Below are 23,178 nucleotides of genomic sequence, written 5' to 3' on the forward strand. Positions count from 1 at the left end.
AATAAGATGTAAAGTTGATAACTGCAAATTCTGTGAAACACACGAATAACTATAATAATAATAATAACAAAATTTCTATGAAACATTCTTTGAGGATTTATCTGGGTATAAACCGTCAACATTGTGTTACTGTCTAATTAATGGAAAAGTGGAAACAAACAATAATGGAAACTTTGTGATACTAGCTGATTAGTTTCAAAATTTATTGAATGGCAAGCCTCCAGCGGAGAGCCTGCATTTTGAAACACTGATACCAGACACAGACTCTCATACTCCAATAATTCAAGAAATAAGTGAGGTAAACCCAGTGGTCTAGGGGTAGCATCTTTGATTAGTAATCAAAACATCCTCGGTCTCAGGTTCAAAACCTGCCATTGCTCAAATTTTGATTAATAATCAGCAGCCGAAGCCTTCTGGCATAAGAAGTCACCTTCATTCTGCCAACGGCCTTGTTAAAGAGGGTGGAAGAGCGGACAGAGGTTCAGGGCACTCTCTTGCCCTTGGGGTAGGAAACTGCCCATAAAGATGGAAGAATCAGCAATGATCAATAGCATGAAGATGCAGAAGGCAATGGAAACCGCTGCATTAAAGACACATAATGTGTATCCATAGGACATGTGGCCTAAAATTGAAAAAGTGTCATGATGATCTGTCCATTGACAAAAGATTCTGGAATAGTCCCCATTCAGATCTCCAGGAAGGGATTACCAAGGGGGAGATGACCATGGGAAAATTGATCAATCAATGAAATAATAATGTTCTGCGAGTTGGGGCATGGAATGTCAGAAGCTTTAAAGTGACAGAGAAACTAGAAAATCTCAAAAGGGGAATGCAAAGGCTCAATATAGGTACAGTAGGGGTCAGTGAAGTGAAAATGAAAGAAGACAAGGATTTCTGGTCGGAGTATTTATTATACTGAAGCACACAGTAAAAATAAGATGTAAAGTTGATAACTGAAAATCCTGTGAAACGCACAAATAACTATAATAATAATAATAATAATAATAATAATAATAACAAAATTTCTACAAAACATTCTGTGAGGATTTATCTGGGTATAAACTATTCATCATGAATAGGAATGTAGGGCACAGAGTGTGTTACTGTGGACAGTTCAGTGATACAGGGTTTTTCTTACCAGAATCGACAGCAAACAAAACAGCGACAATGAAAGTTCAGGTATACATGCCGACGTCGCAAGCTGAAGAGACAGAGACAGTTTAAGAGGAGATTGAAAGGGAAATACGGTGCGTAAAGGGAGATGAAAATCTAATAGTCATGGGGGACTGGAATGCAGTTGTAGGGGAGGGAGTACAAGGAAAGGTTACAGAAGAATATTGGCTTGGGACAAGGAATAAGAGGAGAAAGACTAATTGGGTTCTGTAATAAATTACAGCTAGTAATAATGAATACTCTGCTCAAGAATCACAAGAGGAGGAGGTATACTTGGAAAAGGCCGCATGATATGGGAATATTTCAGTTACATTACACATTAGTCAGGCAGAGATTTTGAAATCAGATAGTGGATTGTAAGGCGTACCCAGGAGCAGATATAGATTCAGATCACAATATAGTAGGCTGAAGTTTAAGACATTAGTTAGGAAGACTCAATATGTAAAGAAGTGGGATACGGAAGTACTAAGGGATGACGAGATACGCTTGAAGTTCTCTAAGGCTATAGATACAGCAGTAAGGAATAGCTCAGTAAGCAGTACAGTTTGTAACGTCCTAAGTTAATGTGCGATAGCATTCGTTGCTATACAGCCTACAGTATTGGAGCCGGAAGCTGTGAAAGAAACCACCACTTGTGTCTTAGCCAATGAGTCACGTACACCTGCTTCTACGGCAGCATGAGAACGGCTCCTGTCTCACTTCTTAGCGACCGTACATTCACCACATATAAGAACCTAAATAAATGATATTAAATATTATTCAATCATTTTCACAATCGGTCCACTACCTTTTGACATTCAGCAGAAGATTGTGTCCAAATTTCAGCTTTATAACTATCATAGTTTCAGAGATATAAAAAAAAAATTGCTAGAAAAAGTAAAAAACTGACACTTAGGAAACTAAATTCAGTTAGGAAATATAATAGTTTATCCTTTGGTATTATCTAAAAACATAAACAGAACTTGTAGGGTGCAGAATTAATTAATTGAGATTTTCATATTGAAACTAAAAATATAAAATACAAAAATCAGACAAAATTATTATTGGTTCTAAGATTGTTGTAGGAGTATACGTGAGTGAATGAGAGTGTGTACATGGGACATTCGTCAAATTTTAATGTTGCATTATATACCGTCTTAAGTAACCTGCAAGAGTTACGCAAGCCTGTCGTGGGAAAATGTTCATAGGGAATTTATCCACTTTGATGATGACATATGTCTGGGTGTGATTGCTATTTTAACAGAGCAGCCAGAAAGTCAGCTGGAGTATTATCTGTATCCAAAGGATATTTCCAGATTTACTGCCTTTTCCTTTTCGTTTATTAAACATTATTTTAATATTTGTATATTAGAATGACATAGATGTGTCTGTATTTAAGGATTGGTGCAGGCCAGTTTTGGTGCGAATATGATCATAAGCGAGCATTCTGATTGGCAGCGAGTATGGTTAGCCAATCAGAATTGAGATGGTTCCCGCTCATTACCTGATGGTTATATTGGGAGTGAGGCCACAAGAAAGGAGTCGCTCGCTAGCTTTGAACACGGATGGTCATGCTATTAGTGCCAGTCAAAATAATTTTAGAACTGTATTTCTGGAATGATATTCGCGTGTGAAAATTTGGCCTTCGTAGTATCCGCGTGGCTTGTTTCAGTATTTCACTGAGCATTTTTGGCAAGCAATTTCTTTTTTGAACTCCACCAGAAGAACCGAATGTAATAACTCATGTTAGTGGTGGAATTAAGGACTGTGGAAATGTTGTTTAACTCAGGTCTGATTTGGACAGATTTCTGGCTGCTGTACGTGCGAAACGAAATGAGTGTATGAATTGTGAACTTGACAAAAAGAACCAATAGTTTAAATGTGGACTGAATAGTACTGTTTCTTTGGTTACACGAACAAATAAACGTTTTTGTGTGGAAAGTTCGGATATTATTTTCCAGAAGCCAATCCATTATCTTACCGCCCGATAAATCTTTTTATTGACAGTTTTTCTACAGAACTTTATTTCATTACTAGAGTTGCGCGGCCTCAGTAATTGTAGATATTAGATGGTGTTTTTTTATCAACACTGCTTTTACATCATCTTGTCAGTATCTATGTTGCTGAGTGAAGGGACATCGAGCAGACGTGTTCTGAGGAAGGTGAATTTTTAAAGTGCAGCCCGCACAGCACACAGAATTTCAAAGGCTGAACTGCAAAGAAACCATTTCTTTTTTGAAATCCACCAGAAGGACCGAATGTAATAACTCATGTTAGTGGTGGAATTAAGGACTGTGGAAATGTTGTTTAACTCAGGTCGGATTTGGACAGATTTCTGGCTGCTGTGCGTGCGAAACGAAATGAGTGTATGAATTGTGAACTTGACAAAAAGAACCAATAGTTTAAATGTGGAGGAATGAAATGTGAGGAATGAAATAAATAGGTAGTGCAGGGAAGCTAAAACGAAATGGCTGTATGAAGAATGTGAAGAAATTGAAAAAGAAATAATTGTCGGAAGGACAGAATCAGCTTACAGGAAAGTCAAAACAACTTTATGTGACATTAGAAGGAAGGGTGGTAACATTAAGAGTGCAATGGGAATTCCACTCTTAAATGCAAAGGCAAGAGCAGATAGGTGAAAAGAATACACTGAATGCCTATGAGGGGGAAGATTTGTCTAATGTCATAGAAGAAGAAACAGGAGTCGATTTAGAAGAGATAGGAATCCAGTATTAGAATCAGAATTTCAAAGAGCTTTGGAGGACTTAAGATCAAATAAGGCAGAAGGGATAGATAACATTCCACTGCAATTTCTAAAATCATTGGGGGAAGTGGCAACAAAATGACTATTCACTTTGGTATGTAGAATTTATGAGTCTTTCGGAAAAATATCCACACAATTCCAAAGACTGCAAGAACTGAGAAGTGCGGGAATTATTGCACAATGAGCTTAACAGTTCATGCATCCAAGTTGCTTACAAGAATAATATAGAGAAGAATGGAAAAGAAAATTGAGAATGTGCTAGATGAAGATCAGTTTGGCTTTAGAAAAGGTAAAGGCACAAGAGAGGCAATTCTGACAGTGCGGTTAATAATGGAAGCACAACTAAAGAAGAATCAAGACACTTTCAAATGATTTGTAGATGTGGGAAAAGCGTTCAACAATGTAAAATGGTGCAAGATGTTTGAAATTCTGCAAAAAGTAGGGGTTAGCTGTAGGGAGAGACGGGTCATATACAATATGTACAATGACCAAGAATGAAGTGCTCTTATTAAAAAGGGTATAAAACATGGATGTACCCTTTTGCCCCTACTGTTCAATCTGTATATTGAGGAAGCAATGATGGGGAAAAAAAAAAAAAAAGGTTCAGGAGTGGAATTAAAATTCAAGGTGATGCGATTTGCTGATGACATTACTATCCTGAGTGAAAGTGAAGAAGAATTAAATGATCTGCTGAATGGAATGAACAATCTAATGAGTACAGAATATGGCTTGTGAGTAAATCGAAAACAGATGAAAATAATGAGAAGCAGCAGAAATGAGAACAGTGAGATTGATGGTCATAAAGTACATGAGTTAAGGAATTCTACTACCTAGATAGCAAAATAACCAGTGGTGGACAAAGCAAGGAGGACATCAAGAGCAGACTAGCAATGACAAAAAGGGCATTCCTGGCCAAGAGAAGTCTATTGGTATCAAACATGGGTCTCAATTTGCGGAAGAAATTTCTGAGGATGTATGTCTGGGGCACAGCATTGTATGGTATTGAAACATGGACTGTTGGAAAACAGGAACAGAAGAGAATCGACGCATTTGAAATGTGGTGCTACAGACAAATGTTGAATATAGGGTGGACTGATAAGGTACGGAATGAGGAGGAAACACTGACAAAAAGAACGGACAGCATGACTGTACATCTCTTAAGACATCAGGGAATCACTTCCGTGGTACTAGAGGGAACTGTAGAGGACAAAAACTGTAGAGGAAGACAGAGATTGGAATAGATCCAGCAAATAGTTGAGGACCCTAGCTTGCAAGTGCTACTCTGAGATGAAGAGGTTGGAACAGGAGAGGAATTCGTGGTGGGCATCAAACCAATCAGAAGACTGATGAAAAAGAAAAAAAGGGGGGGGGGGGGGGGGAGAGATAACAAAGTGTCTGGAGAGGATGGGATAACTGTAGAAGAATGGTTGGTTGGTAGATTGATTTGGGGGAGGAGACCAAAGAGCGAGGTCATCAGTCCCAGCGGATTAGGGAAGGACGGAAAATGAAGTCAGCCGTGCCCTTCCAAAGGAACCATCCCAGCATTTTCCTGAAGTGATTTAGGGAAATCAAGGAAAATCTAAATGAGGATGGCTGGACCCAGGTGTGAACCATCGTCCTCCCAAATGCGAATCCAGTGTGCTAACCACTGCAACCCCTCACTCGATCTGTAGAAATGTTAAAAATAGTAGGAAATGATCTCATAACAAGAATTTATGCACTCTTAACAGAAATAACAAAAACTGAAATAATTCCAAATGGCTAGAAGAAACCTTTTATACATCCATTGCATAATAAGGTGATAGAGCAGGTGTCAGTGATTACGGGGACCTGTTATCTCTTCTGTTGGTTACATACAAAGTTCTATCCAAATCTATATTAAACAGAGACAAACAGTAAACATTTCATCTGATTGATGAGTGTCAAGCACGCTTCACGAAACGTTGATATGTACTGAGCAGATTTAGTGTCTGAAGACAATTTTAATCCTTTCATTGCTATGGACGTGGATGTATACACACATCCTGCTTTACCATTCCCCATGTGCTGTGGATGTGCATACACATGCCGCTTGTGTTTTCCTACGGTGCTATTGATTTCTCCATGTAGCCTGAATCGCCAACCTATAACTGCTGTGAATGAGTTGCATCCATATCTCACAATCACTGAATAAACAAAGTTTCAAATATTTATCATACAACATATGTGCCTCTTTGTATGGTATCATTTGAGAAAAAAAAAAAAAAAAAAAAAGATAAAGAGAAAATCTAATTTTGATATCCTGAATAGGTCATGAAATATGGCGATTGTTATGGTCACATGATTCACAAAGCATAAGGATGAAAATGGACGTGTAGTGTGCAACCATTCTTTGGATATAAAAGTCAACAGCTCAAGAATGAAATATCATCCTGCTCTCAGTTTTAAATAAAATTTCAATATCTTATCTACATTTCATTCACTGCAATGTATGAGCTAAAATCAGCCATATGCAATGTTTTCACAATGCTGTTTTACCTCTACAAACTCTTTAAAATTTTGTGGAATGTTTTACTTAATTTGATGCAGTGCAGTAACTATGACATATAACGAATGGAAATATAGGCCTTTATCAAGCAAAAATATCAGACTGGAAGGTGTGCAAAAATCAAATTATTTTCACTCAATAGCTTTCTTAAAATTGGATGATAAGTATTTCATATTGGCTGGAATGCCATTTCTCAGCTCAGGCATCAGCATATAGTGAGCAGTACAGCTGTTACAATTGTCACCCTCAGCATGGAATGCAGAGAGCATGTCTGTAAAAGTGAAATACCATCACATTTGTCACTTTTGTAGACTCTACAAGGGTGCATCACTCTGTTGAGATACAAACTGTTTCAGACAATTCAGAAGAGCTCAGAGTAAACTGGAAGACTAGAGAACTAAACTGCTAGACTCTCACAGAGAAGTTATTTTTTTAATGGCTTCTGGGCATCAGCCATGCAGCCAGCCTCAGATCATAAAAAACAACAATTATCTGTAACATCCATTTACACTGAACTTACATAAATGATCTAAGTAAGTTAACATATTTAATATATTATAATGTAAAAAATTTACATCAACATATTAGAAGATCAGCACTACAAACAGAATACTGAACAATTTTATATGTGTCTTCCTTCAAATGTCTCAGAGAAATCATAGCACCAATTGGACTACATTTTAAGGCAACTTAGAATGAGATGCCAAATTCAAGAAAGCACAAACAATATATTTGAATCACTTCAATAAACGAGCAGTATCCTGCATTGCATAACTTCGCCATTACATGGCAGTTGTTTTGCCTGCAGCATTATACGTCTCAGAAACTAAATCTCTAGGAGGCCACTCAAAAACTGATGAAACAGGAAAGGAAGAGTGAAAAATTCTCAGAAAAATGCTGCTGTCCTATTAATATACATGGCATAAAGATTAAAAGAAAACTAGACCTATACCATTCAACAGACAAGATCACTGATGCAATTTGTAAAAGATGCTTGAGGTTCTGTTGGTCACATCTGCAGAATAGATGCAGGTTAGCAAAAAAACTCCTTAATACATTAAATTCAAAAATGGTAAAAATCACTTGCTTGGAAGAAATTAAGTCTACTTAATTATTATGAAACATGAATGTCACAGAGGACGTCATAATCGGAAATCACACATTCACAGAGGAAGCTAAAAAGACAACTGGAAAGCAGTGGACAGAGGAAATCAGAAACAACACAACACATTCATGACAAGATTTTGGGAAAAGGCGAAGAAAAGGAAGCTGTCACACCATACTCACAAGTTCAAATGAGCTCTTTAAGAGGGCATAAAAAGAAGGAATAACAATAATAATAATAATAATAACAACAAAATGAGAAAAGGTAGCCACTGACCATATAATTGAAGCACCATGACAATGTAATCAGTTGAAACAATGGGCTGCTGTTATTTTTGTCAGTTAGCTCTGAGGGTGGATGTTGTCTCAAAGCTTTGCCATGATTTCAACCTAGTTTATGTGCCTGCTCAAAGCCTCAGCTATACAGTGAGTGTTTACCTTTACTACTTCTATCATTTGTATCCAGCACTTTTCAGTATACATTCACAAATTAATACCAAAAGATGAGTATTTGTTGTTGCCAATCATTGCTCAAATACAGAAAATGCAAATAACTTAGGTTTATATGTACCACAACCTACCTTACTTCTGATGGAGCTGTGCAAAATGTGTATCTTCTCAGGTACATTGTCAACAGTGTGATATGGCAAAAAATTAACAAATCCCAGGAACTTTGCCAACAGACGCAATGTACACAAACATCTCTGATATTCTCTTTTGGTACTCTCATCAACAGAAGTATCTGCAAAGTAAAATGCAAACTGCATGTCTACATTCTGATAAACCTGGAAATCAGCTGTAAACCTATCTCTTGTTCTACACCCTGAGCAGGATGGCACCTACCTTCAATTATCTGACAGATTAGGTTTTTCAGCATCTCCATGGCATGCTTCTGTGGGTCAAAGACACCTGACATTTTTTGTGCTGCCCTGTTTTGTATACATTTAATATCACTGTTAGACTTACGGGATGTGAGATCCACATACTTGAGAAAAACTCTAGGAAGGGTCAACTAGTATTACAAAAGCAATCTTCTTTGTAGACTGGTAGCATTTTCCCTATATTCTGCCAAGGAACTGATGTCTGCCACCAGATTTACCTACAATTGAGCCTATGTGATAGTTCCATTTCACACACCCATAAACTGTTACACCTAGATGTATACAGTTTACAGATACCTACTGTGACTCACTGGCATTGCAGTCACAAGAAACTAAGCTTTTGCATTTTGTGAAATCCACAATTTTATATTCCTGGTCATTAAAAACTAAAACAAGATAACTCCATATCTCCAAAACTATTTTCAGCTGCCCTTGAAAAAGCAATGTCTAAATTGGTTTGGAAAACAAAGGGACTCCAAATCCTAGGAAAGAAATTAAATAATCTGATGTTCACTGATGATGATGTTCTACTTGCAAATAATACAGAAGAAGTTCAAATACTGGGTAGTGAATCTGCATAGTCTGCTCTAAGTTGGCCAAAAACTGAACTATGATAAAACCAACATCAGATGAATGAATGGGCACTGGAGATATATTTGATGGAAGTACACAACTGCAAAGGATCACATAATATGTCTATCTGCGCCAACTACTAAATATGAAAAAGAGACTTAAAACCAAAAATATTCTGACATATTAAATTACCTGGCAAGCTTATGGAAGATACTCTTCAAAAAAATCAGCTGAGCTGAAGAAAATAGCTTTTGATCAGTGTATACTGCCAGTAATAACTTACGGCTGTGAGATATGGACATTAAATGAAATCATTGTTAGAAAACTAATAGTAGTCCAAAGAGGAATGGAAAGATCATTGTTGGGCTACACAAAGAAAAATAGAAAGAAAGCAGTTGATATCTGACAGACAATGAACGTTAGTGACATGATGCAAAGAGTGAATAACCTGAAATGGCAAAGGACTGGAAATGTTGTTCAAAGAAATGATGACAGGTGGTCAAAACAAGTATTCAACTGGAGCCCAATTTTTTATTTTTTTAAAAAATTAAAAAGACCAAGGGAAAAACAGATAGGATGGAGACTTAAGGAAGAAAGCCAGACTGAATTCATAACAGGAAGCTCAAGATCAGCAGAAACAGAAGAACCTGCAGGGATCTTATGTTGCACACCGACTCAAAGAGGCCACATCACCACGTGATTGAACTGCTTGATGGTGGTGATGACTGATTGTTAGGCTCCATGGCTGTGGATTAAACTGCTTTGAGAAATACAGTAACCAACCACTTTTTATGTAATTTTTTGTACCAATACACATTTCAGGCTTTCACTGTTCTTCAATTTGTGCAATACATTTATTACATTGTTAAAAATATCGACTGCAGTTTGGATGCTGCAGCTGCCCTGTGCAAAATAACAACTTTCTTTATCCACTACACTTGTCAAGTTGTACATTTACACACACTTGACTGACCAGAATGCATTTTCCCTTGCGTTTCTATTTGTTTACTGTCAACTAAAGCAAGTTAACAGGTAAAGTTTACCACGGATTCCTGCAATGTGTGCTGGTATAGGAGAGTCAAGGTCAATTGTGTGTTATGTTTTTAACAATGTCATTTTTACACGAGTGGTACTGTAATACATTTTTGAGCAGGTCCTGAGGAGAGGAAGTGGATTACCAAATTAAAAATATAGGGTGCTATTTATAAAGAGATGTACTGCTTTTCATACCTCCGTAATGACGAAAATTACAAGAAAGGCAACCACACTGATTAATATGAAGATGGTATCTGTTCTTTTGAACAAAAAGTTATTTGGAGTGGTCTAGATAAGTGGAACACAAGTCATTCAATAACAAACATCCCAAAATAATAATTCACTCAACCTTTGACAAATCTAGCAAAACATATCACTAAACATACTGACCTACTTCAGCCCTCTTGCAGATGTTTGCTGCAACAAATAACAGTCAATGTGTTGATTCAGACTGAATCAGAGCTCGCTCAGAATACATTTAAAAACAGAAAAAGAATGTTCTACACCGAGAGACGCCGTTTGTTGTCACGTCCTCCACAACAGGGTCTTGACTAAGCTTTCATTGAGCCTTTGTTTTCCAATACATTCTAAGTGAATACACCATTTCTGTCAACATGATACATTGTGCTTCCTACTCAAAAATTTCCCCCTCCAATCTTCTCTCCTGGCTATAATCAGGAAGATGTAGCTGTGTACGACATCTTGCATCTCTGTTGTCTTTCTTACAGTTGAAGAATCATCTAGTATCTGAAAATCTGTATACAGTCTGAAAATTACTACAGATGAGCCAACCAAGTATGCCATCTGGTGATGATGGGGAAGATGGTACAGGCTTGCAATTTTTAAATGCAAGATACAAATTTGTTAGCATAATTCCTAACTTAATGCCTCACAAACTCCATAAAAAGTGTGGAAGATGAAGGTCACACATTTTAAGCTACAGAACACAGTATTGAGATTAGAAAATGCAATCTACCTGTCAGAAGCTCAATTTGTAATCACTATACATGACCATGTTTTACTCCATCACGTCAAAATACAAAACATGCACAGCTGAAACACTGCATCACAGTGGCATTGTCTGCTTTCTCAAAAAAAGCAAGTTGATAAAAGGGTGGGGCTTCACTTGTCCTTCATTCAGGTGTCTCATTAAAATATTCAATATTACAATATTCAATACACATACAGCTTTATAGAGCTATTACTTGTCTGATTTGTGGCACTTTTTTTTTTTCAATATAGAGGCTGAAAGCAGAACTCTCTTAGAACACTCTAACTGGCAATATACTTTTACTTCTTCAGCTATGATATCATAATAGGATCGTTGCTCTTGGAGAGGGGAATACAGTACAGACCACTGTCTCATTGTATCATATCCATGACGTAATTCATTATTCTTGGTGTGCTTTGTGCTTTTTACATGTAGCAGAACATGATTTTGTTGCTGTTTTTCATCAACTGGGACTGATAGATTAAAGATGCTGCACCTGTTATAACCTTTAATCACTAATAAATTGCGTGGATATACAAACGTAGAAACAACAGCTGGTTACATGCTATCAATTCCGTATCGGTCATTTGACTGCTGTGCCGTGACATGCGGCTGGTGCCGTTCGTAGCTAGGTGGCGCTCCCGCGCTCAGCTGAGCTGCGGAGCGCCTCTATCGCCGTTTGCGCGTACTGACATGGCGGCACTCTTAAATGTCATGGCACTGTCACTACACCTTACCCCCTTGAAAAAAAAAAACACTCACTTCCTGGGAGACACGGACAGCATGGAGACATCCATGGCCTCTTGGGAGGCCCCGAGAAGATCCTGCGGAGAAACACGAGAGTACGGTCGAAAATGTCCAGGACGGAAGCCCGTGCGTGGAACATGCCTCCTGGACGAGATGATGGGTGAAAACTCCGGAGCAGCATCCATAGGTGTCGTGGACCTGGGGGTGTGCTCCAGCGAGATGGGTCCGGAGAAGGCGGCGTCGCGACTGGGGCCGGTTCCGGCGGACTCGGAAGCGGTAGCGACGTCGGCTGCAGCAACACGCACGGGAGATCGGCAGCAGCGACAGGACTGGCTTCTCGGGCTGGTGGAGGCGAAGGAAGGGGCAGTGGCACTGGCGTGGCCACCACTCGTGGGTGCATCTGGTCATAATGGCGAACAACCATGCTGTCGTCCGTATGTATTTCACAAAGCCGGCGGCCGCTAAGAGCCTCGACCACCCCTGGAATCCATTTAGGGTGAGATCCATACCCTCATGCCCACACCTTGGCGCCCATCGAGTATTTTCCCGCACGAGGGGACACAGTACAAGGCCTGACAGGGTGAAGCAGGTGCAGTAGAGTGCACGGTTGGCGGCCATGCAAGAGTTTAGCAGGGCTGCGATCACCCAGAGGCGTGAAGCGATAAGAACTCAGAAAATGCAACAGAGTGTCATCTGTGGAAAAATCACTAAGGAATTTTTTCATCTGGCTTTTGAAAGTGCGGACAAGGTGCTCGACCTCCCCATTCGATTACGGATGGAAGGGCGGTGCTGTAACATGATGAATCCCGTGTCCAGTACAAAAATCACGGAAGGCCTGCGAAGAGAACTGAGGGCCATTGTCCGTGACGATCGTGGATGGAAGACCTTCTAGCGCAAAGCTTTTGGACAAGCCAGTGTCGTCGCCGTAGTGGTGGGCGACGGACATCGAACGACAAACGGAAACTTCGAGAAGGCGCCAATCAACAGCAGCCAATAAGTGCCGAGGAAGGGGCCGGCAAAGTCAGCGTGCACCCGTTCCCATGGCTGCGCCGGGTCAGGCCACGGAGAGGGCATTGTACGGGGTGCAGCCAGTTGTTGAACACACTGACCACACACAGCGACCATGTGGGCGATGTCCGAATCAATACCGGGCCAATAAACGTGCCTGCGGGCCAAAGACTTAGTCCGAGAAATCCCCCAATGGCCTTCATGCAACAGTTTGAGAACATCTTTGCGAAGAGAGGCTGGCACCATGATCCGTGGAGATGCGCCATCTGTGGCCAGAAGAACAACACCATCACGAACAGACAGACGAAGGCGCAAGGCATGGTAGTTGCGAAGGGGATCCGATGCCCAGCCCTTGGTCCTTGGTCCTGTCCGGCCAACCCCGTTGAATAAAACCGATCACCTGACGCAGGACCGGGTCCCGCGCAGTAGCCGACGCGACCTGCGAACCTGTAAGCAGAAAACCCTCGACCGCATGACGTTCTGCCTCATCAATGTGGAAACAGAGTAGTTCATCTCGATCGAAAACCAGGTCGGGGCCCATCGGCAAACGCGACAACGCGTCAGCATTGGCATGCTGGGCCGTGGGGCGATAGTGAATCTCATAGTTAAAACGAGACAAGTATAAGGCCCAACGTTGCAGGCGGTGAGCTGCCTTATCCGGAAGCGATGCCGATGGGCTGAACAGAGAGACCAGCGGCTTGTGGTCGGTGATGAGGTGAAACTTAGAACCATACAAAAAAATGCTGAACTTTTTTAGAGCATAAATGATAGCGAGCGCCTCCTTTTCAATTTGAGAATAACGCCGTTGCGCATCGTTGAGGGTCTTGGAAGCATAGGCGATGGGTCGTTCTGACCCATTCTCATACCGATGGGCGAGAATAGCCCCTAGGCCTTGACAGGTGCACGCAACGCCACCGGAATAGGGCGTGCCTGGAAAAACTTAGGGCGAGCTGTAGGTTTAAGAGTAATGTGGGCTTCAAAATCCTTGGCACAACCCAGACCAGCAGAGAACACAGACGAGAATTCAGAACACAATCCATCCAGATGTTGATAGGGAATATCGTCAGATATGAGGTGCACATCATCATCAATGGAGAACCCAAACAACTGGAAAGCATCATAACCGAACAGGTTTTCAGTGCCCGCATGATCCACCACATAAAACGTGAGGGGCCGAACAACAGACTTGTAGGCAGTGGAAGCATCAAACTGGCCAACGATAGGAATTTTCTGTTTATTATAAGTTCTCAGATTTCGCGTAACTGGAGACAAGGGAGGGGAGCCAACTCCAAATACGTGCGAGAATTAATGAGAGTTACTGCGGAGCCAGTGTCCACTTGCATGCGAATGTCTTTATCCAGAACACAAACAGTAACAAACAACTTATTTGTTTGAGAAAGCACACAGTTAAAATCCATGTCCGATGCCTCGTCCTCGTCGACAGGAACTTTAGGGGACTGACACACAGAAGCAATGTGGCCTTTTTTCCTACATGAATTACACGTGGCCCAACGTTTTGGACACGTGGCCCTGTCATGCTGTACGAAACAACGTGGACAAGAAGGAAGTGCGGAACGAACCTGCTTCTGTGGTTGATGTTTTCGCTGCGAGCGTGGCGGCCCAACGAGACGTTGACGCGAGTGAACCTCCGCCACATCGTCGGTCCCCTGGGAAACAGGCAAATTGTCCGTGTCGAAAGTGGTCTGTATAGCGCCTACATCACACCACGCGTCTATTTGCGCACCAGCAGCGTGAGACACTTCAAAAGGTTGAGCGATGCTTAGAACTTCCGACAACGACGGGTTTGGCAGTTGTAAGGCACATTGCCGAACTTCTTTATCAGGAGCAAGCCGTAGAATAGCATCCCTAACCATTGAATCAGCATAAGACTCATGATGAGTGTCCGTGACAAACTGACATTTCCTACTCAGACCGTGTAGTTCCGCCGCCCAAGCCCGTTAAGATTGATGGGGCTGTTTACGACACCGGTAGAACGCCATGCGGGCGGCAACGACGTGGGTGTTTTTTCGGTAATAGTTAGACAATAAGACACACATTTCTTGGAAGGACAGAGAGGCAGGTTCCCGCAGCGGGGTTAACTGAGATAGCAGCTGATAGATCCATGGGGAAATCCAAGATAGAAATAACGACTTACACATAGGAGCGTCGACAACGCCGAAAGCCAAGAAGTGTTGCCGCAAACGCTTCTCATAATCCTCCCAGTCTTCAGCGGCCTCGTCGTAAGGAGGGAACGGAGGCGGAGAAGAGGAAGACAGACAAAGAATAAGCGACGTCGACAACGCCTGAATTGCAGCTGTCAGCTGTGTTTGCTGTTCAGTGAGCACTTACATAAGCTGTTCCATGTCTGCCCCAACACGAACACACAAATCCACAACGCAGGAACAAAAATATCCCATTCTCGTCACCAAAAAGTGTTATAACCTTTAATCACTAATAAATTGCATGGATATACAAACGTAGAAACAATAGCTGGTTACATGCTACCAATTCTGTATCGGTGATTCGACTGCCGTGCTGTGACATGCGGCCGGCGCCGTTTGTAGCTAGGTGGCGCTCCCGCGCTCTACCGAGTTGCGGAGCGCCTCTATCGCGGTTTGCGCGTACTGACGTAGCGGCACTCTTAAATGCCGTGGCACTGTCACAACAGCACCTTATTACAATTTCATTCCCTGGATTTTGTCACTGCTTACTACTTACAGTGTCACACTTTCTCCCAGTGCTCACTTTGAATACACTACAAACAATCACTTCAGCGAGCACTGTCAGAAATGATACACTTCAGTAATCTGCTTGTCAGGAATTTTTGTAATTTCCAAGATTTATTTGCATAATGGGCATACCTTGAAGTTTCATTGATTTTAGATGTTACTACATTAAGTTTCTTTCTTCACCATGCGCATATTTCTACAGAAAGTATTACATTAACTTCTCTATTTCTTCTACATCAATGTAGTCAATTGGAAAGCAACTCTGTTGATAAGTGAGCACTTTACGATAAGTGCAAATGAAGCATGCAAGTCTGTCAATGAAATGTTGCTGATATTTACAGTCCATTGATGACAGTTAAAAGTATTTATTTTCACCAGATAACATAGATTTTCAGAATAACTATTCTATACAACAGCCCACAGCAATCACGTGGGACATATCTGTCTCTCTTATTGTTTATTAATTGTCAAAATGCTTGGCAAAATTTGCAGTAGATGCCTTCCCTGATAAACTCGATCAAGCCAAAACCTGTACATTCAGCAGAGAGTCTCACAATAGCATAAACAAAATCTGTCATGAAAGAGTTCGAAGTGTGGAAAATAAAGAAAAAATTTTAAAAAAATGCACTGATACTGAAAAAAGTTGCAAAAACTACTGACATTGAAAATAAGCATGACAAAATCACAGTTAAGAGTATTTATTTCATGTTTTATTTGCATGATAAATTATTCACAAATATTCAAACAGCAGACAAAAATTTAAGGTTCAGCACCTAAAAATCCTAGTTCTAGTAATAACTCAAGTCTTGGAGGAATACATGATAAACTACTTTTATGCAAAATTAAAATTAAAATGAACTATACTTATCGTTTCTAACTTTCCTTTCATGCAGAGCTTGGCTGACTGTACCACCATACTTTTTAATATTTACGACTTACTGGTTTAACTTTCTACAATTCAAATCAAAAGTGGCTAAATTTGCAAAGAAAACCTAAAAAATTGTGTTAATAGTGGATTAAGTTGTTACAAGTGACTGTGAGCGAACAATACTGATTTTTCAAGACAAACATAAGACTGCACCAGCTGATGGATCATGAAATTTAATTTTCAGTTTCTGAAGCTGCTGAAGATATCCACTGAGGTAAAAAAGGTCGTGGGATATCCTTTTGCCCAGTGTAACACAGGAACTTGATGTGACATGGACTCGACAAGTCTTAGGAAGATCCCTGCAGAAATAGTGAGCCATGCTGCCTCTATAACTGTTTACAATTGTGAAAGTGTTGCTGCTGCAGGATTTATACATAAACTGACCTCTCAATTATGTCCCATAAATGTTTAACGACATTCATGTTGGGCGATCTGGATGGCCAAATCATTTGCTCAAACTGTCCTGAAATTTCTTCAAACCAATCGCGACCTACTGACATGGCGCATCGTTGTCCATAAAAATTCCATTGTTGTTTGTGAACATGAAGTTCATGAATGGCTGCAAATGATCTCCAAGTAGCCAAACATAGCTATTTCTAGTCACTAATCAGTTCGTTTGGAGCAGAGATCCCAGTTCATTCCATATAAACACATCCCCCATCATTATGGAGCCACCACCAACTTGCACAGTGCCATGTTGAAAACTTGGATCCATGGCTTCATTGGGTCTGTTACAAACCTGATCCCTATCATAAGCTCTTACCAACGTATATCGGTACTCATCTGACCAGGCCACAGTTTTAAAATTGTCCAGGGTCCAGCCCATATAGCCAGGAGAGGTGCCGCAGGTGATGTTGTGCTGTTAGCCAAGGCACTTGCGTCAATGGTCTGTTGCCATAGCCCATTAATGCCAAATTTCGCTCAACTGTCCTAATGAATATGTTTGTTGTATGACCCACATGGATTCCTGCAGTTATGTCACATAGTGTTGCTTGTCTATTGGCACTGACAACTCTACGCAGGCACTGCTGCTATCGGTCAGTAAGGGAAGTGAGTGAGGGCCACCGGCCACTGCGTTGTCCATGATGAGAGGTAATGCCTGAAATTTGGTATTCTCAGCATACTGTTGACACTGTGGATCTTGAAATATTGAATTCTCTAACAATTTCTGAAATGGAATGTCCCAAGCATCTGGCTACAAATACCATTATGCATTTGAAGTCTGTTAATACCCATTGCAGGGCTATAATCACATGAATCAGCTGAGAACAAATGACAACTCTGTTGATGCACTGTCCTTTTATACCTTGTGTACGCGATACTAGCACCATCTGTATACGCGACTTTTGGCACTTCAGTGCAGATGAGACATCTCACACTCTTCCATCAATAGTAATCAAACATGTAGAGGAAGTAAAATGAAATAAGTACGAGCTAACAACTGAGATACATATTCTAATGTATTATTAATGAGCTGTGTGAGGAACTTAAGAGTTCCACTGATGTTCAAGTCACCACAAGCAGAGCATAGTCTTGGACTGGACAAAGAGGGAAAGCAAATTCAACCAGTCTTTTTCAAAAGAATCATTCCAGCATTCACCGTAAGTGGTTTATGAAAATCATGGCAAAGCTGAATTGCAATGGTCAGCTGGGGCTTTGAAACACATTATTCCCAACTGAGGGCTGTAACTACTATACCATCCAATACAGTGAATAATCAGTAATTAACAGATTAAAGACCCAAACTAGAAAAAGGAACGTTAAGGACTGAATTACAGAAATGTATGCAGAAAGAAATAGATATTACAAGAGGCTGAGCACTTAGTTCCCATGACTACAGCCAACACCCTGTCACACATCCTGATACGGAAAATAAAACTGAGTTCTACCTTTTTAAAAAAAAACCTGTGAACAGTTTTTAATAGTAATTCATTGATTGAATCTGTGTTACCCTCTTGTTGCTTTATTGCAATGCAAGATACCAATATGTTTGGCGGAGTGAAGCATATACTAGATAGATCAGCTATGGCTCATAGCACATTTTTTACACCTCATTATGAGGCTACTATATTTTACCATTAATTCTCTACTGAGTTACATACAAACAAGTTCACAATGATGTACTCTCAAAAGAAGTGATGCAGAATTGTGATGACAATATAAAATTAATTATGCTCAATATTACTTTCTTCTGGTCTCTGAAACAAATAGACACACCATCATCTATTTAACAAAAAAAGTGAGCATCATGAACAGTAAGTACACTGAAGGATCTAAAAAGAAAACCAAATCGAATGAGAGTGGTGATGGAGGAGGAGGTGCAGGTGCAGGTGCAGGTGGAGGTGGTGGTGGTGGTAGTGGTAGTGGTAGTGATAGTGATGGTGGTGGTGATGGTAAGGGATGGGGGGAGGGTAGGAGCACCAAGCTGGGAAGAGTGATTCCTTCATGACACAAATTTTCTGTGAAGTCCTATTTCACTGTTACTCTGAATGTCTAACCTATTCCTATCTTCACCTGCCTTTTCTTCTCTTCTCCTGAAGTTCAAGATTATCTTATACTTTTGCTGGTGTGCTGTCTTCGTAACTTGCATTTTTTTGATATGCCTATTTCATCTCTCTTCAAAAATTATGCGAACTTTTATTTTTCAACACTATAAAAAAATATATTTAATTTTGGAAATATTTTGTACTTCATTATTTTTTAATTAAAAAAAACTCATTATCACTGGACAAAATCACAATGAAATGCATTGACAGAATATTCTTCTGTTTACCTGTGGCAACAAAGAAGCAAACGCCAATGTAAATGGTATAGCTTTCGAGACCAGATATTCATTCAGGAAATGAGAGAGAAGAGGGTTACATAGGAGCAGAAATCTTTTCATATTAACAGGAAAACCATACACAATGTTGAGTAAATGAAAATAGGTCAGAAACAGGTCGAAACCCACAGTGAAATATTTACAATTGGTGAAATTGGAACACAGGTCAGAAACAGTGGAAATCAACAATAAAATGCGAACAACTGATGAGATTGGAAAACATAAGTAGTTACAAGTGTTATGTGTTAGAGATAAAACTTAAAAATTCAGAAATAAAAGAGGTGCAGAATGGAATTATAAGCATATAAAAAGATTACCGACAGAGAAAAGGGAAAGCAGAAGTATACAGTGGAAAACAATCCAAATGAACAAAATCACAACAAGGTAAGCTATACAATATAAGGGAGAGGGAAACAAGAAAATATACACCTGTAAAGAATGAAAGGAAGGCAGCAGAACAAGGAAAAGGAACAGAGGGAACAGGGAGAGTAAAGCAGAAAGAAGGATAAAGGCAATCACATGTCACACAGGAAGCAGAAACCAACCATTTGTGGTAGAGTAATTGCCTTATAAAACATTCTATCAACTACTACTGCCTGGTAGAAAGCTTTTCCATCTATAATTGACAGTGTGCTTCTTTTGTAGATTAATTTCTCCTATATTCCTTTTTAAGTAAGATAGCGTTTCACTGTATCCTTGTCAAGAAATTTATAATGCTGTATTTAAATTATCATAGTTTCTAGGCAACAGAAATACAAAAGCTGAGTTCACAATGCAACAGTGAAATATAATGAACACAATTTTCAACTTTTGTACTCCTGTCTTCCTCAGTTGCGTGAAATATTATGGTATATTGATAATTTTTATTTATGAAGAACAACAAAATACTTGTGAAATACACATAGGACTGACAAGAGAACTAGTAAAAGAAGAAATAAAAGGCCTCATAAAACAAACACAGCAGACACACAATAAGAACAACCAAACAGAAGCTGCCACTATGAAAAGGTTAAAACAAAAGTTAACAAACAATAACATATTAATAACAAGAGCAGACAAGGGAAATGTAACAGTACTCATGGATAAAGAGCAATACATCACAAAAACCAAGGAATACATAAACACCAATGCCATACAAAAACTGTAGTCAGGTCCAACTACACGATTCCAGGCAAACGTGAAAGAGCACTGAAAAACATTGAGCACACACTCACAGACAAACAGAAATACTACATAACACAGAAAAACCCACAAGCACCAACACTCCGCAGTTAACCAAAAGTTCATAAAGACGGAATGCCAATGAGAGCTGTTATCAACTTCAAGAAAGCTCCAACATACCACATAACCAAACACCTCCAAAAGTTAGTTACAAAACACTATAAATTAGAAAACAACAGAACAGTGATAAACACAGGAAACCTAATAGAAAACATACAGGTACTACACACAGCATCACTGGTTTCATTCAACATAGAAACTATGTATACCGCCATCCCTATCACAGAAACAATAGAAATCATAGAACAAAAACTCTCATCCCACAGCAAACTCACCACAGACGCAATAAAAGAAATAACAAATATGCTCAGACTGACAACTGAACAAAACTACTTTCAGTTTGAGAAAGAATATTATCTACGAAGTGATGGACTGCCCATGGGATCCCCAATATCAGGAACATTAGCGAACATTTTCATCAGTCATCTAGAAAATCAGTTTCAAAATCATATATTGCTACAGATATGTGGATGACATTATTTGTCTGGTAGATGAGCCAAGTGAAAAAATAGATAAACTCCATTAGGAAATCAACAAAGCTCATCACAACATAAAATTCACACTTGAAAAAGAAAATCAAATAAATTTTCTTGACATTACAATAAAAAAAAAGAAAATGGCAAACATACATTTAATATCTTTAGAAAACCAACAGCTACAGACACAATAATACATTCCACATCTAACCATCCCCACAGACAGAAACTGGCAGCACTAAGACATATATTACATAGATTAAACAGAATCCCACTCAACAAGAGAAACTATGAAAAGGAAATGAGTACAATCATACAAATAGCTAGGAACAATGGGTATGACACACATGTAGTTCAAAAAATAAAAACACTACTACAAAACAAAACACAACATTTCCAGAATACAAGAGAACTCACAAGCTGAAAACTTACAAACACATTCAACAAACACAATGACAATGCCACACAGTAAAGAACCAGATGGTTCACCATTACCTACACACATAAACTAACATACAGAGTTGCAAACATCCTAAAGAGACAGGGCTTCCAAATAGCATATAAGTCTGGGCAAACCCTCCAATCACACCTAAGCCAACCAGCAACCAAGAGGGACAAATCTCAACAATCAGGAATATATAAACTTGAATGTCAAAGTTGTGATGCAGTATACATAGGCATGGCATGCCGAAATTTTAAAACATGATACAAAGAACATATCAGGTGTTGGGAGCATGAAACAAACCATTCCACATTTGCAGAACATTTAAAACTCTACGTCCACGATCCTAAAAACATCAAACAAGAAACGAAAATAATGAGAATAAGCAACCGTGATAAACATCTTACACAACGCAAGAAAACTTCCACATTCATAAAGCGATCACTGAAAACAAACATGTGATAAATGAAGAAACACACATCTACATCTACATGATTACTCTGCAATTCACATTTAAGTGCTTGGCAGAGGGTTCATCGAACCACAATCATACTATCTCTCTACCATTCCACTCCCGAACAGCACGCGGGAAAAACAAACACCTAAACCTTTCTGTCCGAGCTCTGATTTTGATGATTATTCCTACCTAAGTAGGTTGGGCTCAACAAAATATTTTCGCATTCGGAAGAGAAAGTTGGTGACTGAAATTTCATAAATAGATCTCGCCACGACGAAAAATGTCTTTGCTTTAATGACTTCCATCCCAACTCGCGTATCATATCTGCCACACTCTCTCCCCTATTACGTGATAATACAAAACGAGCTGCCCTTTTTTGCACCCTTTCGAGGTCCTCCATCAATCCCACCTGGTAAGGATCCCACACCGCGCAGCAATATTCTAACAGAGGACAAACGAGTGTAGTGTACACTGTCTCTTTAGTGGACTTGTTGCATCTTCTAAGTGTCCTGCCAATGAAATGCAACCTTTGGCTCGCCTTCCCCACAATATTATCTATGTGGTCTTTCCAACTGAAGTTGTTCATAATTTTAACACCCAGGTACATAGTTGAATTGACAGCCTTGAGAATTGTACCATTTATCGAGTAATCGAATTCCAACGGATTTCTTTTGGAACTCATGTGGATCACCTCACACTTTTCGTTATTTAGTGTCAACTGCCACCTGCCACACCATACAGCAATCTTTTCTAAATCGCTTTGCAACTGATACTGGTCTTCGGATGACCTTACTAGACGGTAAATTACAGCATCATCTGCGAACAACCTAAGAGAACTCCTCAGATTGTCACCCAGGTCATTTATATAGATCAGGAACAGCAGAGGTCCCAGGACGCTTCCCTGGGGAACATCTGATATCACTTCAGTTTTACACGATGATTTGCCGTCTACTACTATGAACTGCAACCTTCCTGACAGGAAATCATGAATCCAGTCGCACAACTGAGACGATACCCCATAGGCCCGCAGCTTGATTAGAAGTCGCTTGTGAGGAATGGTGTCAAAAGCTTTCCGGAAATCTAGAAATACAGAATCAACTTGAGATCCCCTGTCGATAGCGGCCATTACTTCGTGCAAATAAAGAGCTAGCTGCGTTGCACAAGAACGATGTTTTCTGAAACCATGCTGATTGCGTATCAATAGATTGTTCCCCTCGAGGTGATTCATAATGTCTGAATACAGTATATGCTCCAAAACCCTA

General features: G+C 39.8%; 1 protein-coding gene across 1 annotated transcript in view; it reads right to left on the bottom strand.

The window, feature by feature from the left end:
* The window catches only part of LOC126419927 (codanin-1), a 178,362-nt gene that overhangs the window by 81,403 nt on the left and 73,781 nt on the right, over positions 1 to 23,178 (bottom strand). Inside the window, exon 6 of the mRNA XM_050087217.1 lies at positions 8,129 to 8,289. Coding sequence (XP_049943174.1) covers positions 8,129 to 8,289 — 161 coding nt within the window. The remainder of the gene's footprint in view (positions 1 to 8,128; positions 8,290 to 23,178) is intronic.

Source organism: Schistocerca serialis, chromosome 9, assembly GCF_023864345.2.
Source record: "Schistocerca serialis cubense isolate TAMUIC-IGC-003099 chromosome 9, iqSchSeri2.2, whole genome shotgun sequence".
NCBI lineage: Eukaryota > Metazoa > Arthropoda > Insecta > Orthoptera > Acrididae > Schistocerca > Schistocerca serialis.